At 46.5% G+C, this 23591-nt stretch overlaps 1 protein-coding gene across 6 annotated transcripts in view; it reads right to left on the bottom strand.

Moving 5' to 3' along the window:
• Positions 1-23591, bottom strand: part of ttll4 (tubulin tyrosine ligase-like family, member 4) — a 44747-nt gene that overhangs the window by 9677 nt on the left and 11479 nt on the right. For all 6 annotated transcript variants that reach the window (XM_045707317.1, XM_014174681.2, XM_045707316.1 and 3 more), the window contains 9 exons: positions 21843-21953; positions 21616-21692; positions 18953-19147; positions 11400-11482; positions 10998-11126; positions 10228-10350; positions 6264-6362; positions 1807-1941; positions 673-810 (listed from right to left, as the gene is read on the bottom strand). In XM_045707317.1, coding sequence (XP_045563273.1) covers positions 673-810; positions 1807-1941; positions 6264-6362; positions 10228-10350; positions 10998-11126; positions 11400-11482; positions 18953-19147; positions 21616-21692; positions 21843-21953 — 1090 coding nt within the window. The remainder of the gene's footprint in view (positions 1-672; positions 811-1806; positions 1942-6263; positions 6363-10227; positions 10351-10997; positions 11127-11399; positions 11483-18952; positions 19148-21615; positions 21693-21842; positions 21954-23591) is intronic.

Below are 23591 nucleotides of genomic sequence, written 5' to 3' on the forward strand. Positions count from 1 at the left end.
ATCCAGACTACACTGCTTAAACCAATCCAGATTACACTGCTTAAACCAATCCAGACTACACTGCTTAAACCAATCCAGACCCTCCCGACTACACTGCTTAAACCAATCCAGACTACACTGCTTAAACCAATCCAGACTACACTGCTTAAACCAATCCAGACCCTTCAGACTACACTGCTTAAACCAATCCAGACTACACTGCTTAAACCAATCCAGACTACACTGCTTAAACCAATCCAGACTACACTGCTTAAACCAATCCAGACTACACTGCTTAAACCAATCCAGACTACACTGCTTAAACCAATCCAGACCCTTCAGATTTGACGTTGAAGGATTAGGGCCAAGGAGTTTAACGGAACCGGCTGTTGTCTATGTCTGAGGACTCCAGTCCAGTGTTTATTAAGGGGTCCTAACACTACACACCTGGGGTGGAATCATTACCCAAAATGCAACGGAAACCGTTTGCTCCAAACAGAAAATGTTGTGAAACAAAAAAAACGACAGTTTCTATTGGACAAATTCAGGTAGGTCCCTTCCCTGTTTGGTTCCTAGTGAGAAAAAAACTGATTTCACTAATCAATGGTTTTGATGTTGAGTCAAAAAGGTGTCAACATTTAGGTCCCCAGGACCATATGGTGGAAGCCAGCATATAACACACTCTCTACATACCTGCTGGCGGAGCTGCCGGCTGAGCTGCTGGAGGGAAGCACCTCTTCTCTCTGAGGCAGAAGGAAACCCGCCAGGTTCAAAACATCTCTGATCATCTGGCCTTTAATGGCCACGTCCAGAGCGGTGTTGGAGTGGAGACTGACAGAGGACAGGAGAAGGTCAGGAAAACAGTACCGGCACAGTCAGTGAGAGGCACAGGGCCGGGGCTAAAAATAATGCTAGTGATGCCTCCATTACAAGTGTCTAGGGTTGCAAAAATTCCCAATACAACCCCAAGTTTTCTAGAAAACCAGTTGGAGGTTTAATGGAATCAGCAGGAAATAGAATACCTGGTACAGGTATCTTCTGCTCTGTTCTCCAACACCCCCTCAGACAGAGAACACCCCCTCAGACAGAGAACACCCCCTCAGACAGAGAACACCCCCTCAGACAGAGAACACCCCCTCAGACAGAGAACACCCATCTTCTGTTCTCCAACCCCCCCCCTCAGACAGAGAACACCCCCTCAGACAGAGAACCCCCCCTCAGACAGAGAACCCCCCCTCAGACAGAGAACCCCCCCTCAGACAGAGAACACCCCCTCAGACAGAGAACACCCCCTCAGACAGAGAACCCCCATCAGACAGAAAACACCCATCTTCTGTTCTGTTGCCCCTGGACAGACAGCATGTTGTGGGGTCAAGGGCCCAACGATATGGTAATGAAATGTCTTTAGGATGTAAACCCAGCAGTACCCCAGTTCAATTCCCCCCCCCCAGCACCTGGCTTGAGATTTGAACCAAATACCTTTCCGGGTGAAAGGTCCAACTCCTTTAGCCACTAGGCTACCTACCACAGGGAGGGGAATCTTCCTACCAGACAGAACGTCTGGTCTGTAACTGTTTGTTAGAAAATAAAGGAAAGCCGCACACTCTAAGAGCGCAGATGCAAAAATGTAATAAACCATCGTTTCGACAGCGAAGCCGTCTTCATCAGGTTATCATCATCAAACACTGCGAGATGAGTCGTTTATATAGTGTCAAGAGACACACAGGTGTTTGTAATCATGGCCAAGTATGGCCTAATATCATTGGTTAACTCAAATATTAAAAAAAAAAAAATGAACATACTAAGAGACGAACAACCGTTTGTTACCTTGGTGAAATATTGACCTCAAGGACCCAAGGCTTGAGGTTCTCATCCAGCATGATGTCAAAGCCAAACAGCTCGTGACAGCTGTAAGGAGAGCGCAGGTGGAGCTTGACCAGCGTGTTGACGTACGGGTCAGACCTGATACACAGACAGAGAGACACAAAACATTAGAAAGGCTCATATCAATCTATAAAGCGTTATAACTGCACGTAGGGGTCAGACCTGATACAAGGACAGAGACACACAACATTAGAAAGGCTCATATCAATCTATAAAGCGTTATAACTGCACGTAGGGGTCAGACCTGATACACAGACAGAGACACACAACATTAGAAAGGCTCATATCAATCTATAAAGCGTTATAACTGCACGTAGGGGTCAGACCTGATACACAGAGAGACACACACAACATTAGAAAGGCTCATATCAATCTATAAAGCGTTATAACTGCACGTAGGGGTCAGACCTGATACACAGAGAGACACACACAACATTAGAAAGGCTCATATCAATCTATAAAGCGTTATAACTGCACGTAGGGGTCAGACCTGATACACAGAGAGACGCACACAACATTAGAAAGGCTCATATCAATCTATAAAGCGTTATAACTGCACGTAGGGGTCAGACCTGATACACAGAGAGACACACAAAACATTAGAACACATTATAAAGGCTCATACTTGCTTCTAACAATCTATAAAGCGTTATAACTGCACGTACAAGTCCAGACATGATACATAGAGAGAGAGAACATTGTAGAAGACATTATAAAGGCTCATACTTGCTTCTAACAATCTATAAAGCGTTATAACTGCACGTACAAGTCCAGACATGATACATAGAGAGAGAACATTGTAGAAGACATTATAAAGGCTCATATGCCCTAAAGCAAGCTAAAGCATCACATCTGCATGCTTACCAAGACACGCATATTTAATGACATTACACCTGCATGCTTACCAAGACACGCATAATTAATGACATTACACATGCATGCTTACCAAGACACGCATATTTAATGACATTACACCTGCATGCTTACCAAGACACGCATATTTAATGACATTACACCTGCATGCTTACCAAGACACGCATAATTAATGACATTACACCTGCATGCTTACCAAGACACGCATATTTAATGACATTACACCTGCATGCTTACCAAGACACGCATAATTAATGACATTACACCTGCATGCTTACCAAGACACGCATAATTAATGACATTACACCTGCATGCTTACCAAGACACGCATAATTAATGACATTACACCTGCATGCTTACCAAGACACGCATAATTAATGACATTACACCTGCATGCTTACCAAGACACGCATAATTAATGACATTACACCTGCATGCTTACCAAGACACGCATAATTAATGACATAAATATGCCCATAGGAGAACGACTACCCCCCCCCCCCCATCTCATTGAAGCCACTGAAGATCAAAGCCGCCCGCAAGTATTTCAGGTATTGTTTGTAGAAAACAGGATCCCCCATTATAGCGGGGGGGTACGAAGAAAAAAATAATTACTGAGAATCAATTCCAGCTTATTGAAAGAGACAGAGCAGCGATTCCCCCCTGCTGCATACCCCCTGCTGCATACCCCCTGCTGCATACCCCCTGCTGCATACCGCCTGCTGCATACCGCCTGCTGCATACCGCCTGCTGCATACCGCCTGCTGCATACCGCCTGCTCCATACCCCCTGCTGCATACCCCCTGCTGCATACCCCCTGCTGCATACCCCCTGCTGCATACCCCCTGCTGCATACCCCCTGCTGCATACCGGAACGGCGCTCGGACAGCGCGAGGTCGAGCTCGGACAGATCGAGATCACTTTTTTGAGAATAATTGTTTTTGGAGGAGTTGACAGGTGTATAAAACCGAGCACACGGCCATGCAATCTCCACAGACAAACACTGGCAGTAGAATGGCCCTTACTGAGGAGCTCAGTGACTTTCAACGTGGCACCGTCATAGGATGCCACCTTTCCAACAAGTCAGTTTGTCACCTTTCTGCCCTGCTAGAGCTGCCCTGGTCAACTGTAAGTGCTGTTGTTGTGAAGTGGAAACGTCTAGGAGCAACAACGGATCAGCCGCGAAGTGGTAGGCCACACAAGCTCACAGAACGGGACCCGCCGAGTGCTGAAGCACGTAAAAATCATCTGTCCTTGGTTGCAACACTCACTACCGAGTTCTTCCCTGTGGCTCAGTTGGTAGAGCATGGTGTGTGCAACGCCAGGGTTGTGGGTTCGATTCCCACGGAGGGCCAGTACAAAAAACATATTTTTAAAAAATGCATGAAATGTATTCACTACTGTAAGTCGCTCTGGATAAGAGCGTCTGCTAAATGACTAAAATGTAAATGTAATGCAAACAACTGTTCGTCGGGAGCTTCATGAAATGGGTTTCCATGGCCGAGCAGCCGCACACAAGCCTAAGATCACTACGCGCAATGCCAAGCATCGGCTGGAGTGGTGTAAAGCTCGCCGCCATTGGACTCTGGAGCAGTGGAAACGCGTTTCACCATCTGGCAGTCCTGACGGACGAATCTGGGTTTGGCGGATTCCAGGAGAACGCTACCTGCCCCAATGCATAGTGCCAACTGTAAAGTTTGGTGGAGGAGGAATAATGGTCAGGGGCTGTTTTTCCATGGTTCAAGCCCCTTTAGTTCCAATGAAGGGAAATCTTAACGCTACAGCAAACAATGACATTATAGACGATTCTGTGCTTCAAACTTTGTGGCAACAGTTTGGGGGAAGGCCCTTTCCTGTTTTATCATGTCAATATCCCCGTGCACAAAGCGAGGTCCATACAGAAATAGTTTGTCGAGATCAATGTGGAAGAACTTGACTGGCCTGCACAGAGCCCTGACCTCAACCCCATCAAACACCTTTGGGATGAATTGGAACGCCGACTGTGATCCAGGGCCTAACCGCCCAACATCAGTGCCCGACCTCACTAATGCTCTTGTGGCTGAATGGAAGCAAGTCCCCTACAGCAATGTTCCAACATCTAGTGGAACGACTTCCCAGAAGAGTGGAGGCTGTTATAGCAGCAATGTTCCAACATCTAGTGGAAAGCCTTCCCAGAAGAGTGGAGGCTGTTATAGCAGCAATGTACCAACATCTAGTGGAAAGCCTTCCCAGAAGAGTGGAGGCTGTTATAGCAGCAATGTTCCAACATCTAGTGGAAAGCCTTCCCAGAAGAGAGGAGGCTGTTATAGCAGCAATGTTCCAACATCTAGTGGAAAGCCTTCCCAGAAGAGTGGAGGCTGTTATAGCAGCAATGTACCAACATCTAGTGGAAAGCCTTCCCAGAAGAGTGGAGGCTGTTATAGCAGCAATGATCCAACATCTAGTGGAAAGCCTTCCCAGAAGAGTGGAGGCTGTTATAGCAGCAATGTTGGCAAAGGGGGCCAACTCCATATTGGAATGCCTTCCCAGAAGAGGTTAAGGGGGACAAATTGGAGGCTGTTATAGCAGCAAAGGGGGACCAACTCCATATTAATGACTTCCCTGAAGAGTGGAGGCTGTTATAGCAGCAAAGGGGGGACCAACTCCATATTAATGACTTCCCAGAAGAGTGGAGGCTGTTATAGCAGCAAAGGGGGGAACCAACTCCATATTAATGCCCATGATTTTGGAATGAGATGTTTGATGAGCGGGTGTCCACATACTTTTGGTCATGTAGTGTAGTCATATTTGTGCGGCTCAAATTTTGTAACAGACTGTATTCGACGGTCCGTTTACTCCGTTTGCGTGATGTGTGTAGCTGCCGTTACACACTGACAGGGGGCAGCACTGAGCTAGCCTCCACCGTCACTTCCTGCAGTGGCTCAAACTGTGCCTGTCCCCATGAGACGCCATCTGTCTTCATTTAGCTCCAATGAGCTATTGAGTCTTCACATAGGAATGAACGATGTCACGTGATCCACGCTTTGTCCTTTCTTTGGTTTGTTTGTTTAACAGTCATTGGGCAACACCTACTTATTCTGGGACATACAGTGCCTCATCAAAAAGACTTACACCATAGATATACTGTTGTATTTAACTCTGACTTACACCATACTGTCGTATTTAACTCTGACTTACACCATAGATATACTGTTGTATTTAACTCTGACTTACACCATACTGTTGTATTTAACTCTGACTTACACCATACTGTCGTATTTAACTCTGACTTACACCATATATATACTGTTGTATTTAACTCTGACTTACACCATATATATACTGTTGTATTTAACTCTGACTTACACCATACTGTCGTATTTAACTCTGACTTACACCATAGATATACTGTTGTATTTAACTCTGACTTACACCATATATATACTGTTGTATTTAACTCTGACTTACACCATAGATATACTGTTGTATTTAACTCTGACTTACACCATGAATGTACTATAATGAGTCAGTATTTAACTCTGACTTACGCAATGATGGTCTTCATGACAATGTCCTTGATCTTCTCCCAGATCAGCGTAGTGTTGACTCCCTTACAACCCAGGTAGTGCCACAGCGCCTTCAGAGCCCTGCCACGTGCACGGAGACAAGCGCACGGAAACACACGCGCGCACACACACACACACACACACACACACACACACACACACACACACACACACACACACACACACACACACACACACACACACACACACACACACACACACACACACACACACACACACACACACACACACACACACGTTAGTCTACTTTCAGAATGAAAACCGTGTCATGTGCTACCGACAAGTACCTACACTACCGTTCAAACGTTTGGGATCACTTAGAAATGTCCTTGTTTATGAAAGAGTGTGCAAAGCTGTCATCAAGGCAAAGGGTGGCAATTTCAAGAATCTCTAATATATATATATATATATGTTACTACATGATTCCATATGTGTTATTTCGTAGTGTGTATCTGTTATGTAACAGTTGTAGTCGGAAGTTTACATGACCTTAGTGCTAAATACAGCTGCTAGAATCCTGCTAGAATCCTGACTAGAACCAAAAAATTTGATCATATTACTCCAGTGCTAGCCTCCCTACACTGGCTTCCTGTTAAGGCAAGGGCTGATTTCAAGGTTTTACTGCTAACCTACAAAGCATTACATGGGCTTGCTCCTACCTATCTTTCCGATTTGGTCCTGCTGTACATACCTACACGTACGCTACGGTCACAAGACGCAGGCCTCCTAATTGTCCCTAGAATTTCTAAGCGAACAGCTGGAGGCAGGGCTTTCTCTTATAGAGCTCCATTTTTATGGAATGGTCTGCCTACCCATGTGAGAGACGCAGACTCAGTCTCAACCTTTAAGTCTTTACTGAAGACTTATCTCTTCAGTAGGTCCTATGATTAAGTATAGTCTGGCCCAGGAGTGTGAAGGTGAACGGAAAGGCTGGAGCAACGAACCGCCCTTGCTGTCTCTGCCTTGCCGGTTCCCCTCTTTCCACTGGGATTCTCTGCCTCTAACCCTTTTACAGGGGCTGAGTCACTGGCCTACTGGTGTTCTTCCATGCCGTCCATGGGAGGGGTGCGTCACTTGAGTGGGTTGAGTCACTGACGTGGTCTTCCTGTCTGGGTTGGCGCCCCCCCCTTGGGTTGTGCCATGGCGGAGATCGTTGTGGGCTATACTCGGCCTTGTCTTAGGACGGTAAGTTGGTGGTTGGAGACATCCCTCTAGTGGTGTGGGGGCTGTGCTTTGGCAAAGTGGGTGGGGTTATATCCTGCCTGTTTGGCCCTGTCCGGGGTTATCATCGGATGGGGCCACAGTGTCTTCTGATCCCTCCTGTCTCAGCCTCCAGTATTTAAGCTGCAGTAGTTTATGTGTCGGGGGGCTAGGGTCAGTCTGTTACATCTGGAGTATTTCTCTTGTCTTATCCGGTGTCCTGTGTGAATTTAAATATCCTCTCTCTAATTCTCTCTTTCTGTCTTTCTCTCGGAGGACCTGAGCCCTAGGACCATGCCTCAGGACTACCTGGTATGATGACTCCTTGCTGTCCCCAGTCCACCTGGCCGTGCTGCTGCTCCAGTTTCAACTGTTCTGCCTGCGGCTATGGAACCCTGACCTGTTCACCGGACGTGCTTGTTGCACCCTCGACAACTACTATGATTATTATTATTTGACCATGCTGGTCATTTATGAACATTTTAACATTTTGACCATGTTCTGTTATAATATCCACCCTGCACAGCCAGAAGAGGACTGGCCACCCCCTCATAGCCTGGTTCCTCTCTAGGTTTCTTCCTAGGTTTTTGGCCTTTCTAGGGAGTTTTTCCTAGCCACCGTGCTTCTACACCTGCATTGCTTGCTGTTTTGGGGGGTTTTAGGCTGGGTTTCTGTACAGCACTTTGAGATATCAGCTGATGTACGAAGGGCTATTTAAAAATACATTTGATTTGATAAATTTGATTTAGGTTGGAGTCATTAAAACTCGTTTTTCAACCACTCCACAAATTTCTTGTTAACAAACTATAGTTTTAGCAAGTTGGTTAGGACATCTACTTTGTGCACGACACAAGTAATTTTTCCAACGATTGTTTACAGACAGATTATTTCACTTATAATTCACTGTATCACAATTCCAGCGGGTCAGAAGTTTACATCCACTAAGTTGACTGTGCCTTTAAACTGCTTGGAAAAATTCCAGAAAATGATGTCATGGCTTTAGAAGCTTCTGATAGGCTAATTGACATCATTTGAGTCAATTGGAGGTGTACCTGTGGATGTATTTCAAGGCCTACCTTCAAACTCAATGCCTATTTGCTTGACATCATGGGAAAATCAAAAGAAATCAGCCAAGACCTCAGAAATAAAATTGTAGACCTCCACAAGTCTGGTTCATCCTTGGGAGCAATTTCCAAACACCTGAAGGTACCACGTTCATCTGTACAAACAATAGTACGCAAGTATAAACACCATGGGACCACGCAGCCGTCATACCGCTCAGGAAGGAGACGTGTTCTGTTTCCTAGAGATGAACGTACTTTGGTGCGAAAAGTGCAAATCAATCCCAGAACAACAGCAAAGGACCTTGTGAAGATGCTGGAGGAAACAGGTACAAAAGTATCTATATCCACAGTAAAACGAGTCCTATATCGACATAACCTGAAAGGCCGCTCAGCAAGGAAGAAGCCACTGTTCCAAAACCGACATAAAAAAGCCAGACTACGGTTTGCAACTGCACATGGGGACAAAGATCGTACTTTTTGGAGAAATGTCCTCTGGTCTGATGAAACAAAAATAGAACTGTTTGGCCATAATGACCATCGTTATGTTTGGAGGAAAAAGGGGGAGTCTTGCAAGCCGAAGAACACCATCCCAACCGTGAAGCATGGGGGTGGCAGCATCATGTTGTGGGGGTGCTTTGCTGCAGGAGGGACTGGTGCACTTCACAAAATAGATGGCATCATGAGGCAGGAAAATTACGTGGATATATTGAAGCAGCATCTCAAGACATTAGTCAGGAAGTTAAAGCTTGGTCGCAAATGGGTCTTCCAAATGGACAATGACCCCAAGCATACTTCCAAAGTTGTGGCAAAATGGCTTAAGGACAACAAAGTCAAGGTATTGGAGTGGCCATCACAAAGCCCTGACCTCATTCCTATAGAAAATGTGTGGGCAGAACTGAAAAAGTGTGTGCGAGCAAGGAGGCCCACAAACCTGACTCAGTTACACCAGCTCTGTCAGGAGGAATGGGCCAAAATTCATCCAACTTATTGTGGGAAGCTTGTGGAAGGCTACCCGAAACATTTGACCCAAGTTAAACAATTTAAAGGCAATGCTACCAAATACTAATTGAGTGTACGTAAACTTCTGACCCACTGGGAATGTGATGAAAGAAATAAAAGCTGAAATAAATCATTCGCTCTACTATTATTCTGACATTTCACATTCTTAAAATAAAGTGGGGATCCTAACTGACCTAAGACAGCATTTTTACTAGGATTAAATGTCAGGAATTGTGAAAAACTGAGTTGAAATGAATTTGGCTAAGGTGTATGTAAACTTCCGACTTCAACTGTATGTATGTAATGTTATGCATGCATGCATGTAAGTAATGTTATATGTATGTATGTATGTATGTAATGTTATGTATGTACGCAGGCATGAATGTAAGTCGCTTTGGACAAAAGAGTCAGCCAAATGGTTTATATTTAAGCAATAAGGCACAAAGGGGGTGTGATATATCACCAATATACCACGGCTAAGGGCTGTTCTTATGCTTGACGCATCGCGGAGAGCCTGGATAACGTAATTAGAGCATGTAAAAATAAAAATAAAACGTTTTGTCATACCCGTGGTATAAGGTTTGATATACCACGGCTGTCAGCCAATCAGCATTCAGGGCTGGAAACCACCCAGTTTGTAATATCCAATAAAGCATCGTTACCACTTGTGTCCCTGGCAGGCCTTGTCACTGTCATTGCTCTGGTAGTCGGTGTTCTTCCTGTTTACGCTGTAGTTGGTCAGGTGCATGAACTTGTTGCCAAGGCTTTTCATAGAAGACGAATATCTACAGAGGAGAACAAATACAGTGACCAATGGTTACACTGGAAACGCCCGTCCCAGCGACCAATCGTTACACCGCCCGTCCCAGTGACCAATCGTTACACTGAAAACGCCCGTCCCAGTGACCAATCGTTACACTGAAAACGCCCGTCCCAGTGACCAATCGTTACACTGAAAACGCCCGTCCCAGTGACCAATCGTTACACCGGAAACGCCCGTCCCAGTGACCAATCGTTACACTGGAAACGCCCGTCCCAGTGACCAATCGTTACACTGGAAACGCCCGTCCCAGTGACCAATCGTTACACTGGAAACGCCCGTCCCAGTGACCAATCGTTACACTGGAAACGCCCGTCCCAGTGACCAATCGTTACACTGAAAACACCCGTCCCAGTGACCAATCGTTACACTGGAACAGCCGTCCCAGCGACCAATCGTTACACTGAAACCGCCCGTCCCAGTGACCAATGGAACATGTTGATAGAGATGAGCCATTATAAAAAGCTCATACACGCTACATAACATATCTATAACATGCTATGAAGCCTTATACCTGCAGGCTTTATGGAAAATCTTTCAAAAATAAAACGGAGATAAATAACTGAAAACGGGGTGACTGAACGAAAACAGGGGGGTAAAAAAAAGACTTACTTGCAGCTGGCGAAGCGGACAAGTCCGTCTTGGAAGATGTAAACACGTAGCGGATCGTAAGAGGTCACGTAGACGTAGATACGCAGGTCAAACTTATTCCCGCTGATGAGATAGGGCTTGTGGAGATACCTGAGAGAGATAACAACAACAAACAACAACGTTTAGACTCAAGAGACAATCCTGAAACAACGGTATACCGTCACATCATAAATCACATTTTCTGTTTACTGGTCAAATCACACGGACTAGACTACCTGGTCCCCAGGTCTGCTTCGCTCCGTCCTGCCAACTCCTTTTAGGTCACGAGATGGCAAGACGGCACAAACGGATCTGGGACCAGGATGAAAAAAAAAAAATCACATTCACGCCACTAGAAGTATCATTCTCAGGGTGCTGACGTACTTCTGAACCAGGAGTGGTCTCTTGCATGGCATCTGACTCCACTTGTGAATAACCTGGATTCCAATACCCCGAGCAGACGCAGGCTAAAGGAGAGGAGAGACAGATGGAAGGATTATTTTACCCCGAGCAGACGCAGGCTAAAGGAGAGGAGAGACAGATGGAAGGATTATTTTACCCCGAGCAGACGCAGGCTAAAGGAGAGGAGAGACAGATGGAAGGATTATTTTACCCCGAGCAGACGCAGGCTAAAGGAGAGGAGAGACAGATGGAAGGATTATTTTACCCCGAGCAGACGCAGGCTAAAGGAGAGGAGAGACAGATGGAAGGATTATTTTACCCCGGGCAGACGCAGGCTAAAGGAGAGGAGAGACAGATGGAAGGATTATTTTACCCCGGGCAGACGCAGGCTAAAGGAGAGGAGAGACAGATGGAAGGATTATTTTACCCCGAGCAGACGCAGGCTAAAGGAGAGGAGAGACAGATGGAAGGATTATTTTACCCCGGGCAGACGCAGGCTAAAGGAGAGGAGAGACAGATGGAAGGATTATTTTACCCCGAGCAGACGCAGGCTAAAGGAGAGGAGAGACAGATGGAAGGATTATTTTACCCCGGGCAGACGCAGGCTAAAGGAGAGGAGAGACAGATGGAAGGATTATTTTACCCCGAGCAGACGCAGGCTAAAGGAGAGGAGAGACAGATGGAAGGATTATTTTACCCCGGGCAGACGCAGGCTAAAGGAGAGGAGAGACAGATGGAAGGATTATTTTACCCCGAGCAGACGCAGGCTAAAGGAGAGGAGAGACAGATGGAAGGATTATTTTACCCCGAGCAGACGCAGGCTAAAAGGAGAGGAGAGACAGATGGAAGGATTATTTTACCCCGAGCAGACGCAGGATACAGGACAGAGAGATGGAAGGATTATTAAACCTGGCACCATCCCTACGGTGAAGCATTATGCTGTGGGGATGACTGGGAGACTAGTCAGAATTGAGAGAAAGATGAACGGAGAAAAGTACAGAGAGATCCTTGATGAAAACCTGCTCCAGAGCGCTCAGGACCTCAGACTGGGGTGAAGGTTCACCTTCCAACAGGACAACGACCCTAAGCACACAGCCAAGACAACGCAGGAGTGGCTTCTGGACAAGTCTCTGAATGTCCTTGAGTGGCCCAGCCAGAGCCCGGACTTGAACCCGATCGAACATCTCTGGAGAGACCTGAAAATAGCTGTGCAGCAACACTCCCCATCCAACCTGACAGAGCTTGAGAGGATCTGCAGAGAAGAATGGGAGAAACTCCCCAAATACAGGTGTGCCAAGCTTGTAGCGTCATAACCAAGAAGACTCAGGGCTGTAATCGCTGCCAAAGGTGCTTCAACAAAGTACTGAGTAAAGGGTCTGAATACTTATATAAAATTCAACAAACCTGTTTTTGCATTGTCGTTATGGGGAATATGGTGTGTAGGTTGATGAGGGAAAGAATCCATTTTAGAATAAGACTAACTTAACAAAATGTGGAAAAAGTCCCGGGGTCTGAATACTTTCTGAATGCACTGTACAGCCAGCACCAACACACATCCCCTATACCACCAGCACACACATCCCCTATACCACCAGCACACACATCCCCTATACCACCAGCACACACATCCCCTATACCACCACCACACACATCCCCTATACCACCACCACACACATCCCCTATACCACCACCACACACATCCCCTATACCACCACCACACATCCCCTATACCACCACCACACATCCCCTATACCACCACCACATCCCCTATACCACCACCCCACATCCCCTATACCACCACCCACATCCCCTATACCACCAGCACACATCCCCTATACCACCACACATCCCCTATACCACCACCACATCCCCTATACCACCAGCACACACACCCCCTATACCACCAGCACACACATCCCCTATACCACCAGCACACACATCCCCTATACCACCAGCACACACATCCCCTATACCACCAGCACACACATCCCCTATAGCACCAGCACACACATCCCCTATACCACCAGCCACATCCCCTATACCACCACACACATCCCCTATACCACCACACATCCCCTATACCACCACACATCCCCTATACCACCAGCACCACCACACACATCCCCTATACCACCAGCACCACCCCACATCCCCTATACCACCAGCACACACATCCCCTATACCACCAGCACCACCACACATCCCCTATACCACCACACATCCCCTATACCACCAGCACACACATCCCCTATACCACCACCACACACATCCCCTATACCACCAGCACACACATCCCCTATACCACCAGCACACACATCCCCTATACCACCAGCACACACATCCCCTATACCACCACACATCCCCTATACCACCACACATCCCCTATACCACCACACATCCCCTATACCACCACACATCCCCTATACCACCACACATCCCCTATACCACCACACATCCCCTATACCACCAGCACACACATCCCCTATACCACCACACATCCCCTATACCACCACACATCCCCTATACCACCACACATCCCCTATACCACCACACATCCCCTATACCACCAGCACCACCACACACATCCCCTATACCACCACACATCCCCTATACCACCACACATCCCCTATACCACCAGCACCACCACACACATCCCCTATACCACCAGCACCACCACACATCCCCTATACCACCAGCACACACATCCCCTATACCACCAGCACCACCACACATCCCCTATACCACCAGCACACACATCCCCTATACCACCAGCACACACATCCCCTATACCACCAGCACACACACCCCCTATACCACCAACACACACATCCCCTATACCACCAGCACACACATCCCCTATACCACCAGCACCACCACACATCCCCTATACCACCACCACACATCCCCTATACCACCACACATCCCCTATACCACCACCACACACATCCCCTATACCACCAGCACACACATCCCCTATACCACCAGCACACACATCCCCTATACCACCACACATCCCCTATACCACCACACATCCCCTATACCACCACACATCCCCTATACCACCACACATCCCCTATACCACCACACATCCCCTATACCACCAGCACACACATCCCCTATACCACCACACATCCCTTATACCACCACACATCCCCTATACCACCACACATCCCCTATACCACCACACATCCCCTATACCACCACACATCCCCTATACCAACACACATCCCCTATACCACCACACATCCCCTATACCACCACACACACATCCCCTATACCACCACACATCCCCTATACCACCAGCACACACATCCCCTATACCACCACACATCCCCTATACCAACACACATCCCCTATACCACCACACATCCCCTATACCACCAGCACACACATCCCCTATACCACCAGCACACACATCCCCTATACCACCAGCACACACATCCCCTATACCACCACACATCCCCTATACCACCACACATCCCCTATACCAACACACATCCCCTATACCACCAGCACCACCACACACATCCCCTATACCACCAGCACCACCACACACATCCCCTATACCACCAGCACACACATCCCCTATACCACCAGCACACACATCCCCTATACCACCAGCACCACCACACATCCCCTATACCACCAGCACACACATCCCCTATACCACCAGCACACACATCCCCTATACCACCAGCACACACATCCCCTATACCACCAGCACACACATCCCCTATACCACCAGCACACACATCCCCTATACCACCACACATCCCCTATACCACCACCACACACATCCCCTATACCACCACACATCCCCTATACCACCAGCACACACATCCCCTATACCACCACACATCCCCTATACCACCACACATCCCCTATACCACCACACATCCCCTATACCACCAGCACCACCACACACATCCCCTATACCACCAGCACCACCACACACATCCCCTATACCACCAGCACACACATCCCCTATACCACCAGCACCACCACACATCCCCTATACCACCAGCACACACATCCCCTATACCACCACCACACATCCCCTATACCACCAGCACACACATCCCCTATACCACCAGCACACACATCCCCTATACCACCAGCACACACATCCCCTATACCACCACACATCCCCTATACCACCACACATCCCCTATACCACCACACATCCCCTATACCACCACACATCCCCTATACCACCAGCACACACATCCCCTATACCACCACACATCCCCTATACCACCACACATCCCCTATACCACCACACATCCCCTATACCACCACACATCCCCTATACCAACACACATCCCCTATACCACCACACATCCCCTATACCACCAGCACACACATCCCCTATACCACCACACATCCCCTATACCAACACACATCCCCTATACCACCACACATCCCCTATACCACCAGCACACACATCCCCTATACCACCAGCACACACATCCCCTATACCACCACACACACATCCCCTATACCACCACACATCCCCTATACCACCAGCACACACATCCCCTATACCACCACACATCCCCTATACCAACACACATCCCCTATACCACCACACATCCCCTATACCACCAGCACACACATCCCCTATACCACCAGCACACACATCCCCTATACCACCACACATCCCCTATACCACCACACATCCCCTATACCAACACACATCCCCTATACCACCAGCACCACCACACACATCCCCTATACCACCAGCACCACCACACACATCCCCTATACCACCAGCACACACATCCCCTATACCACCAGCACACACATCCCCTATACCACCAGCACACACATCCCCTATACCACCAGCACACACATCCCCTATACCACCAGCACACACACCCCTATACCACCAGCACACACATCCCCTATACCACCAGCACACACATCCCCTATACCACCAGCACACACATCCCCTATACCACCAGCACACACATCCCCTATACCACCAGCACACACATCCCCTATACCACCAGCACACACATCCCCTATACCACCAGCACACACATCCCCTATACCACCAGCACACACATCCCCTATACCACCAGCACACACATCCCCTATAGCACCAGCACACACATCCCCTATACCACCAGCACACACATCCCCTATACCACCAGCACACACATCCCCTATACCACCAGCACCACCACACATCCCCTATACCACCACACATCCCCTATACCACCAGCACCACCACACATCCCCTATACCACCAGCACACACATCCCCTATACCACCAGCACCACCACACATCCCCTATACCACCACACATCCCCTATACCACCAGCACCACCACACATCCCCTATACCACCAGCACATCCCCAACCACCACACATCCCCTATACCACCACACATCCCCTATACCACCAGCACCACCACACATCCCCTATACCACCAGCACTCACCACCACACATCCCCTATACCACCACACATCCCCTATACCACCAGCACCACCACACATCCCCTATACCACCACACATCCCCTATACCACCACACATCCCCTATACCACCACACATCCCCTATACCACCACACATCCCCTATACCAACACACATCCCCTATACCACCAGCACCACCACACACATCCCCTATACCACCACACATCCCCTATACCAACACACATCCCCTATACCACCAGCACCACCACACATCCCCTATACCACCACACATCCCCTATACCACCAGCACCACCACACACATCCCCTATACCACCAGCACCACCAACACACATCCCCTATACCACCACACATCCCCTATACCACCAGCACACACATCCCCTATACCACCAACACACATCCCCTATACCACCAGCACCACCACACATACCGCCAGTACCAACATAAACACCAAGGCTATGTCCCAAATGTCATTTCGGACCCATCCTTAGACTCCTTTAACCTGTTGGGGATAGGGGGCAGTATTTGCACGGCCGGATAAAAAAAACGTACCCGATTTAATCTGGTTACTACTCCTGCCCAGTAACTAGAATATGCATATAATTATTGGCTTTGGATAGAAAACACTCTAAAGTTTCTAAAACTGTTTGAATGGTGTCTGTGAGTATAACAGAACTCATATGGCAGGCCAAAACCTGAGAAGATTCCATGCAGGAAGTGGAAATCTGATTTGTGGAATCACCTTCAACACTTTGCCTATGAAACACACCATGAGTTAGGATTCATTTAGCACTTCCTAAGGCTTCCACTAGATGTCAACAGTCTTTACAAAGTGGTTTGAGTCTTCTCCGGTAAAAACTGACCGAAAGAGAGGCTTGGAAGGTTGGTCATAGGGGGAGGGCCATTACTACTATGACGCGGGCGCCCATGGGTACCCCTTCGTTCTGAAACGTTTAGTAAGACGATGCAATCGTTCGCCTTGAATATTATTGAAGCTCTGGTTGAAAAAGGCCCTAAAGATTTATGTTATACAACTTTTGACATGTTTGAACGAACGTAAATATATATTTTTTGCACATTCGTGACGACAAGTCCGGCGCGCTTCAGTACATTTTGAGTAGCCTTCGGAACGCGCTAACAAGAAGGAGCTATTGGGACATAAATGATTAACTTTTTCGAACAAAACTACATTTGTTGTGGACCTGGGATTCCTGGAAGTGCCTTCTGATGAAGATAATCAAAGGTAAGGGAATATTTACAATAGTATATTTGATTTTAGATGGTTCCAAGATGGCGCTAACCTGTATCGCCTAGCCTATTTTTCTGATCATAGCACCTCGTTTATTGCAAAGTGTGATTTCCCAATAAAGTTATTTTTAAATCTGGCAATGCGGTTGCATTCACGAGATGTTAATCTATAATTCTTTGAATGACAATATTAAATTTTAACAATGGTTTTCGAATAGTAATTTTGTAAATTGTAGCGCTGATTCACCGGAAACATTTGAGGGAAAATATTTTCTGAATGTCACCCGCCGATGTAAAATGCTGTTTTTATATATAAATATGAACTTTATCGAACAAAAAAAAAGCATGTATTGTGTAACATGATGTCCTAGGAGTGTCATCTGATGAAGATCGTCAAAGGTTAGTGCTGCATTTAGCTGTGTTTTGGGTATTTGTGATGCTTGCTAGTTGCTTTGAAAATGGCAGTGTATTTTTGGCATGGCACTCTCCTAACATAATCTAATGTTTTGTTTTTGCTGTAAAGCCTTTTTTGAAAATCGGACAACGTGGTTCGATTCAGGAGAGGTGTATCTATAAAATGGTGTAAAATAGTCATATGTTTGAGAAATTGAAGTTATAGCATTTATGAGGTATTTGTATTTCGCGCGACGCGATTCCACTGGCTGTTGACTAAGGGGGGGACGCAAGCGTCCCGGGTTCCCAGACAGGTTAACAAAAAAAAGTCCAAACCCAGGAGAGAAACGCACCGTCACCAGGGAACGGAAGCCAGGAGAGAAACGCACCGTCACCAGGGAACGGAAGCCATTTTAGACACAGCCCAAAACTGATTTAAATATACTATCCACCTACCGGCTTGATGATCCATTTCTGCCTGCTACCACTGTCCTCCCAGGCTTTCCTCAGCAGCTTGATGTCCTGAGGAAGAACGAAGGAGCGAGGGAAGAAGCTGAATTCCCTCTTACCAAACTGAGCCTGCATCTTAGACAGGTTCCTCCAAAGACGGTCCTTACGACCGATCTGGAACGAGCCAGGGAAGTGGTTTAACTAGAGAGAACACAGAGAGAGAGACAGAGACAGAGACAGAGAGACAGAGAGACAGAGAGAGAGAGAGAGAGAGAGAGAGAGACAGAGAAAGAGAGAGACAGAGAGAGAGAGAGAGACAGAGAGAGAGAGAGAGAGAAAGAGAGAGACAGAGAGAGAGAGAAAGAGAGACAAGTCAATATGCAGATCCAATCAATAATAATCAATATGATTCTTGTTCGGCTGGTGCTTTTATCTGGTCCGAGATCCCTTGGGTGTGACAATAGGGCACAACATGATCTGGGACCAGCATCATCCCTTCATAGATTCTTTTTTTAAATATGGAGCCAATTTCTTTTAAGCAATTTTATTTCCATGAATGATAAAAACACATCTCTCAGTCGTCTGTCCACAGCAGATATACAGTAGATTCATAAAGGATTTACAGCCTTATTCTAAAAATGGATTAAATAAACATTTTCACTCATCAATCTACACACAATACCCCATATTTTTTGCAAATGTATTCAAAGTTAAAAAAAACAGAAATACCTTATTTACATAAGTATTCAGACCCTTTGCTATGAGACCCTAAATTGAGCTCAGGTGCTTCCTGTTTCCATTGATCATCCTTGAGATGTTTCTACAACTTGATTGGAGTCCACCTGTGGTAAATTCAATTGTTTTGACATGATTTGGAAAAGGCACACACCTGTCTATATAAGGTCCCACAGTTGACAGTGCATCTCAGAGCAAAAACCAAGCCATGAGGTCTAAGGAATTGTCCGTAGAGCTCTGAGACAGAATTGTGTCGAGGCACAGATCTGGGGGAGGGGTACCAAAACATGTCTGAAGCATTGAAGGTCCCCAAGAACACAGTGGCCTCCATCATTATTAAATGGAAGAAGTTTGGAACCACCAAGACTCTTCCTAGAGCTGGCCGCCCGGCCAAACTGAGCAATCAGCGGAGAAGGGCCTTGGTCAGGGAGGTGGTCACTCTGACAGAGCTCCAGCGTTCCTCTGTGGAGATGAAAGAAACTTCCAGAAAGACAACCATCTCTGCAGCACTCCACCAATCAGGCCTTTATGGTAGAGTGGCCAGACAGAAGCCACTCCTCAGTAAAAGGCACATGACAGCCCTCTTGGAGTTTGCCAAAAGGCACCTAAAGACTCTCAGACCATGAGAAACAAGATTCACTGGTTCACCTTCCAACAGGACTACAACCCTAAGCACACAGCCAAGACAACACAGGAGTGGGTTCGGGACAAGTCTCTGAATGTCCTTGAGTGGCCCAGCCAGAGCCTCGACTTGAACCCGATCAAACATCTCTGGAGAGACCTGAAAATAGCTGTGCAGCGACGCTCCCCATCCAACCTGACAGAGCTTGAGAGGATCTGCAGAGAAGAATGGGAGAAACTCCCCAAATACAGGTGTGCCAAGCTTGTAGCGTCACACCCAAGAAGACTTGAGGCTGTAATCGCTGCCAAAGGTGCTTCAACAAAGTACTGAGTAAAGGGTCTGAATACTTATGTTAATGTGATATTTAAGGTTCATACATTTCTAAAAACCTGTTTTTGATTTGTCATGATGGGGTATTGTGAGGTCATGATGGGGTATTGTGAGGTCATGATGGGGTATTGTGTGTAGATTGATGAGGGGGAAAAAAACAATTTAATCCATTTTAGAATAAGACTAACTTAACAAAATGTGGAAAAAGTCAAGGTCTGAATACTTTCCAAATGCACTGTGTTTGGAATATCAAATCGCAATAAAATCACAGTATAGAATATCAATATCGAATCATGAAAATATCAATACATATCGAATCAGCACAAGTATCATGATAATATCGTATCAGCCACGGTGGGAAATTCACGAGTATAGTTTCTTAATTTCATTTTTGTAATCTACTTAATTTCATCAATACATGTTAAAATAAATAATTTAGATACAGTTGTACAACTGAACATCAATAATCAACAAAACGCTGAATATTACAGCCTACTTATTATCAAGAGTTCAGGACCACGCTCACGTGCTTTACATTATGTAGACGCACACAAATAAAATCTAGAACAATGAAAGTATGAGTGTTTTAATGATAACAAATGACTAAAAGTTCATGAATAAAAGTTTAGGAGTTGATCCATGCTCAAATCACAGACAATCATTAGGCGGAGACAAATATTCAGCTGTCCCTTTAAAAAAAAGGAAAAAAAAAGAAAAAAAAGGGACGGGGCCGTTACCGTGGTAACCTGGGCACCCACTTGTCTGTGATGACTTCCCAGGTCGCCGCAGCAAACTCAAAGTAACATTGAAAAACTAAATCAGAGAGTGTGAAGAAAACAATGTAACGAGCAAAGAAACACGAGGACAAAGTCACACTTTTGTAGTAGCCCTTTGTCAATCCCACCAACTTCTACATGTGATGAAAATCTACCCATATTTAGCGAGTGGCAGCTGTTAATTTCCAACCCTGTTCCCAGCCTACCTTCTGGTATTCCCTGATGGCCTTGAACCCAGGGGACTTCATATGGTGACCCCAGCAACCAAGCCAATCATGACTTTCTGCAACAACAACAAGAACTTTATTAAAATCTTTTACACATACATGAACAGACATACAAGACGACGTCTTCTAAAAAAAAAAAAAAAAATTAAATGTCAATAGGCAAAAAGACGGAGGGATTTCAAACCCCGCCCCCTTGAGGAACTCACTCTTGGTGACTTTAAAGTGCGACCTGGCGATGGTGTGTTTGACAATGTTGGGAGTCACAGTGCTCATCTTCCATTTGAGAAGCTTCCTCTGATCTGGTGGCAGGAGCTCCACTGAAACAACACAACACAGCTAACAGGAATAGGACTACGGATGAGTCCCATATTGGAAGCACATTCCCTACACTCCTTGGTAGAAAATAGCGCACTATGAAGAGAGAAGGGTGTCATTTGGATTCAAATTATATACACAATAGAGCTATCTATAGGACTAGAGGCAGCAGCCTCCATACCGGGAGGGATAGGACTAGAGGCAGCAGCCTCCATACCGGGAGGGATAGGACTAGAGGCAGCAGCCTCCATACCGGGAGGGATAGGACTAGAGGCAGCAGCCTCCCTACCGGGAGGGATAGGACTAGAGGCAGCAGCCTCCCTACCGGGAGGGATAGGACTAGAGGCAGCAGCCTCCATACTGGGAGGGACTAGAGGCAGCAGCCTCCATACTGGGAGGGACTAGAGGCAGCAGCCTCCACACTGGGAGGGACTAGAGGCAGCAGCCTCCACACTGGGAGGGACTAGAGGCAGCAGCCTCCATACTGGGAGGGACTAGAGGCAGCAGCCTCCACACTGGGAGGGATAGGATTCATACTTGGATAGAATTGGACGGAAATACTTTTTACACACATTGTATATAGACTTATATTTCTACTGTATTATTGACTGTATGTTTGTTTATTCCATGTGTAACTCTGTGTTGTTGTATGTTGTCCAACTGCTTTGCTTTATCTTGGCCAGGTCGCAATTGTAAATGACAACTTGTTCTCAACTAGCCTACCTGGTTAAATAAAGGACTTGTTCTCAACTAGCCCACCTGGTTAAATAAAGGACTTGTTCTCAACTGGCCTACCTGGTTAAATAAAGGACTTGTTCTCAACTAGCCTACCTGGTTAAATAAAGGACTTGTTCTCAACTGGCCTACCTGGTTAAATAAAGGACTTGTTCTCAACTGGCCCACCTGGTTAAATAAAGGACTTGTTCTCAACTGGCCCACCTGGTTAAATAAAGGACTTGTTCTCAACTAGCCTACCTGGTTAAATAAAGGACTTGTTCTCAACTAGCCTACCTGGTTAAATAAAGGACTTGTTCTCAACTGGCCCACCTGGTTAAATAAAGGACTTGTTCTCAACTGGCCCACCTGGTTAAATAAAGGACTTGTTCTCAACTAGCCTACCTGGTTAAATAAAGGACTTGTTCTCAACTGGCCACCTGGTTAAATAAAGGGTTATATATATATATAATATATAAATACCTGGTTAAATAAAGGTTAAATCAAATTTTAAAATGTATTTTCTGTAGAAGCTTCTTTTCCCAAAAAATCCTAAAACCAGTCCAACATTATCAGACAGTTTACTAGCTGCTTCCCAAATGGCATCCTATGAGCCCTGGTCTAAAGTAGTGCACTACATAGGGAATAGGGTGTCCTATGAGCCCTGGTCTAAAGTAGTGCACTACATAGGTAATAGGGTGCCATAGGGCCCTGATCTAAAGTACCGCACTACATAGGGAATAGGGTGCCATAGGGCCCTGGTCTAAAGTAGTGCACTACATAGGGAATATGGTGCCATAGGGCACTGGTCAAAAGTACCGCAGTACATAGGGAATAGGGTGCCATAGGGCCCTGGTCAAAAGTACCGCACTACATAGGGAATAGGGTGCCATTTGGAATACACCCTTAAAGCAGTCTACCGTTAT

The sequence above is a fragment of the Salmo salar genome, chromosome ssa25 (genome assembly GCF_905237065.1).
Source record: "Salmo salar chromosome ssa25, Ssal_v3.1, whole genome shotgun sequence".
Lineage (NCBI taxonomy): Eukaryota > Metazoa > Chordata > Actinopteri > Salmoniformes > Salmonidae > Salmo > Salmo salar.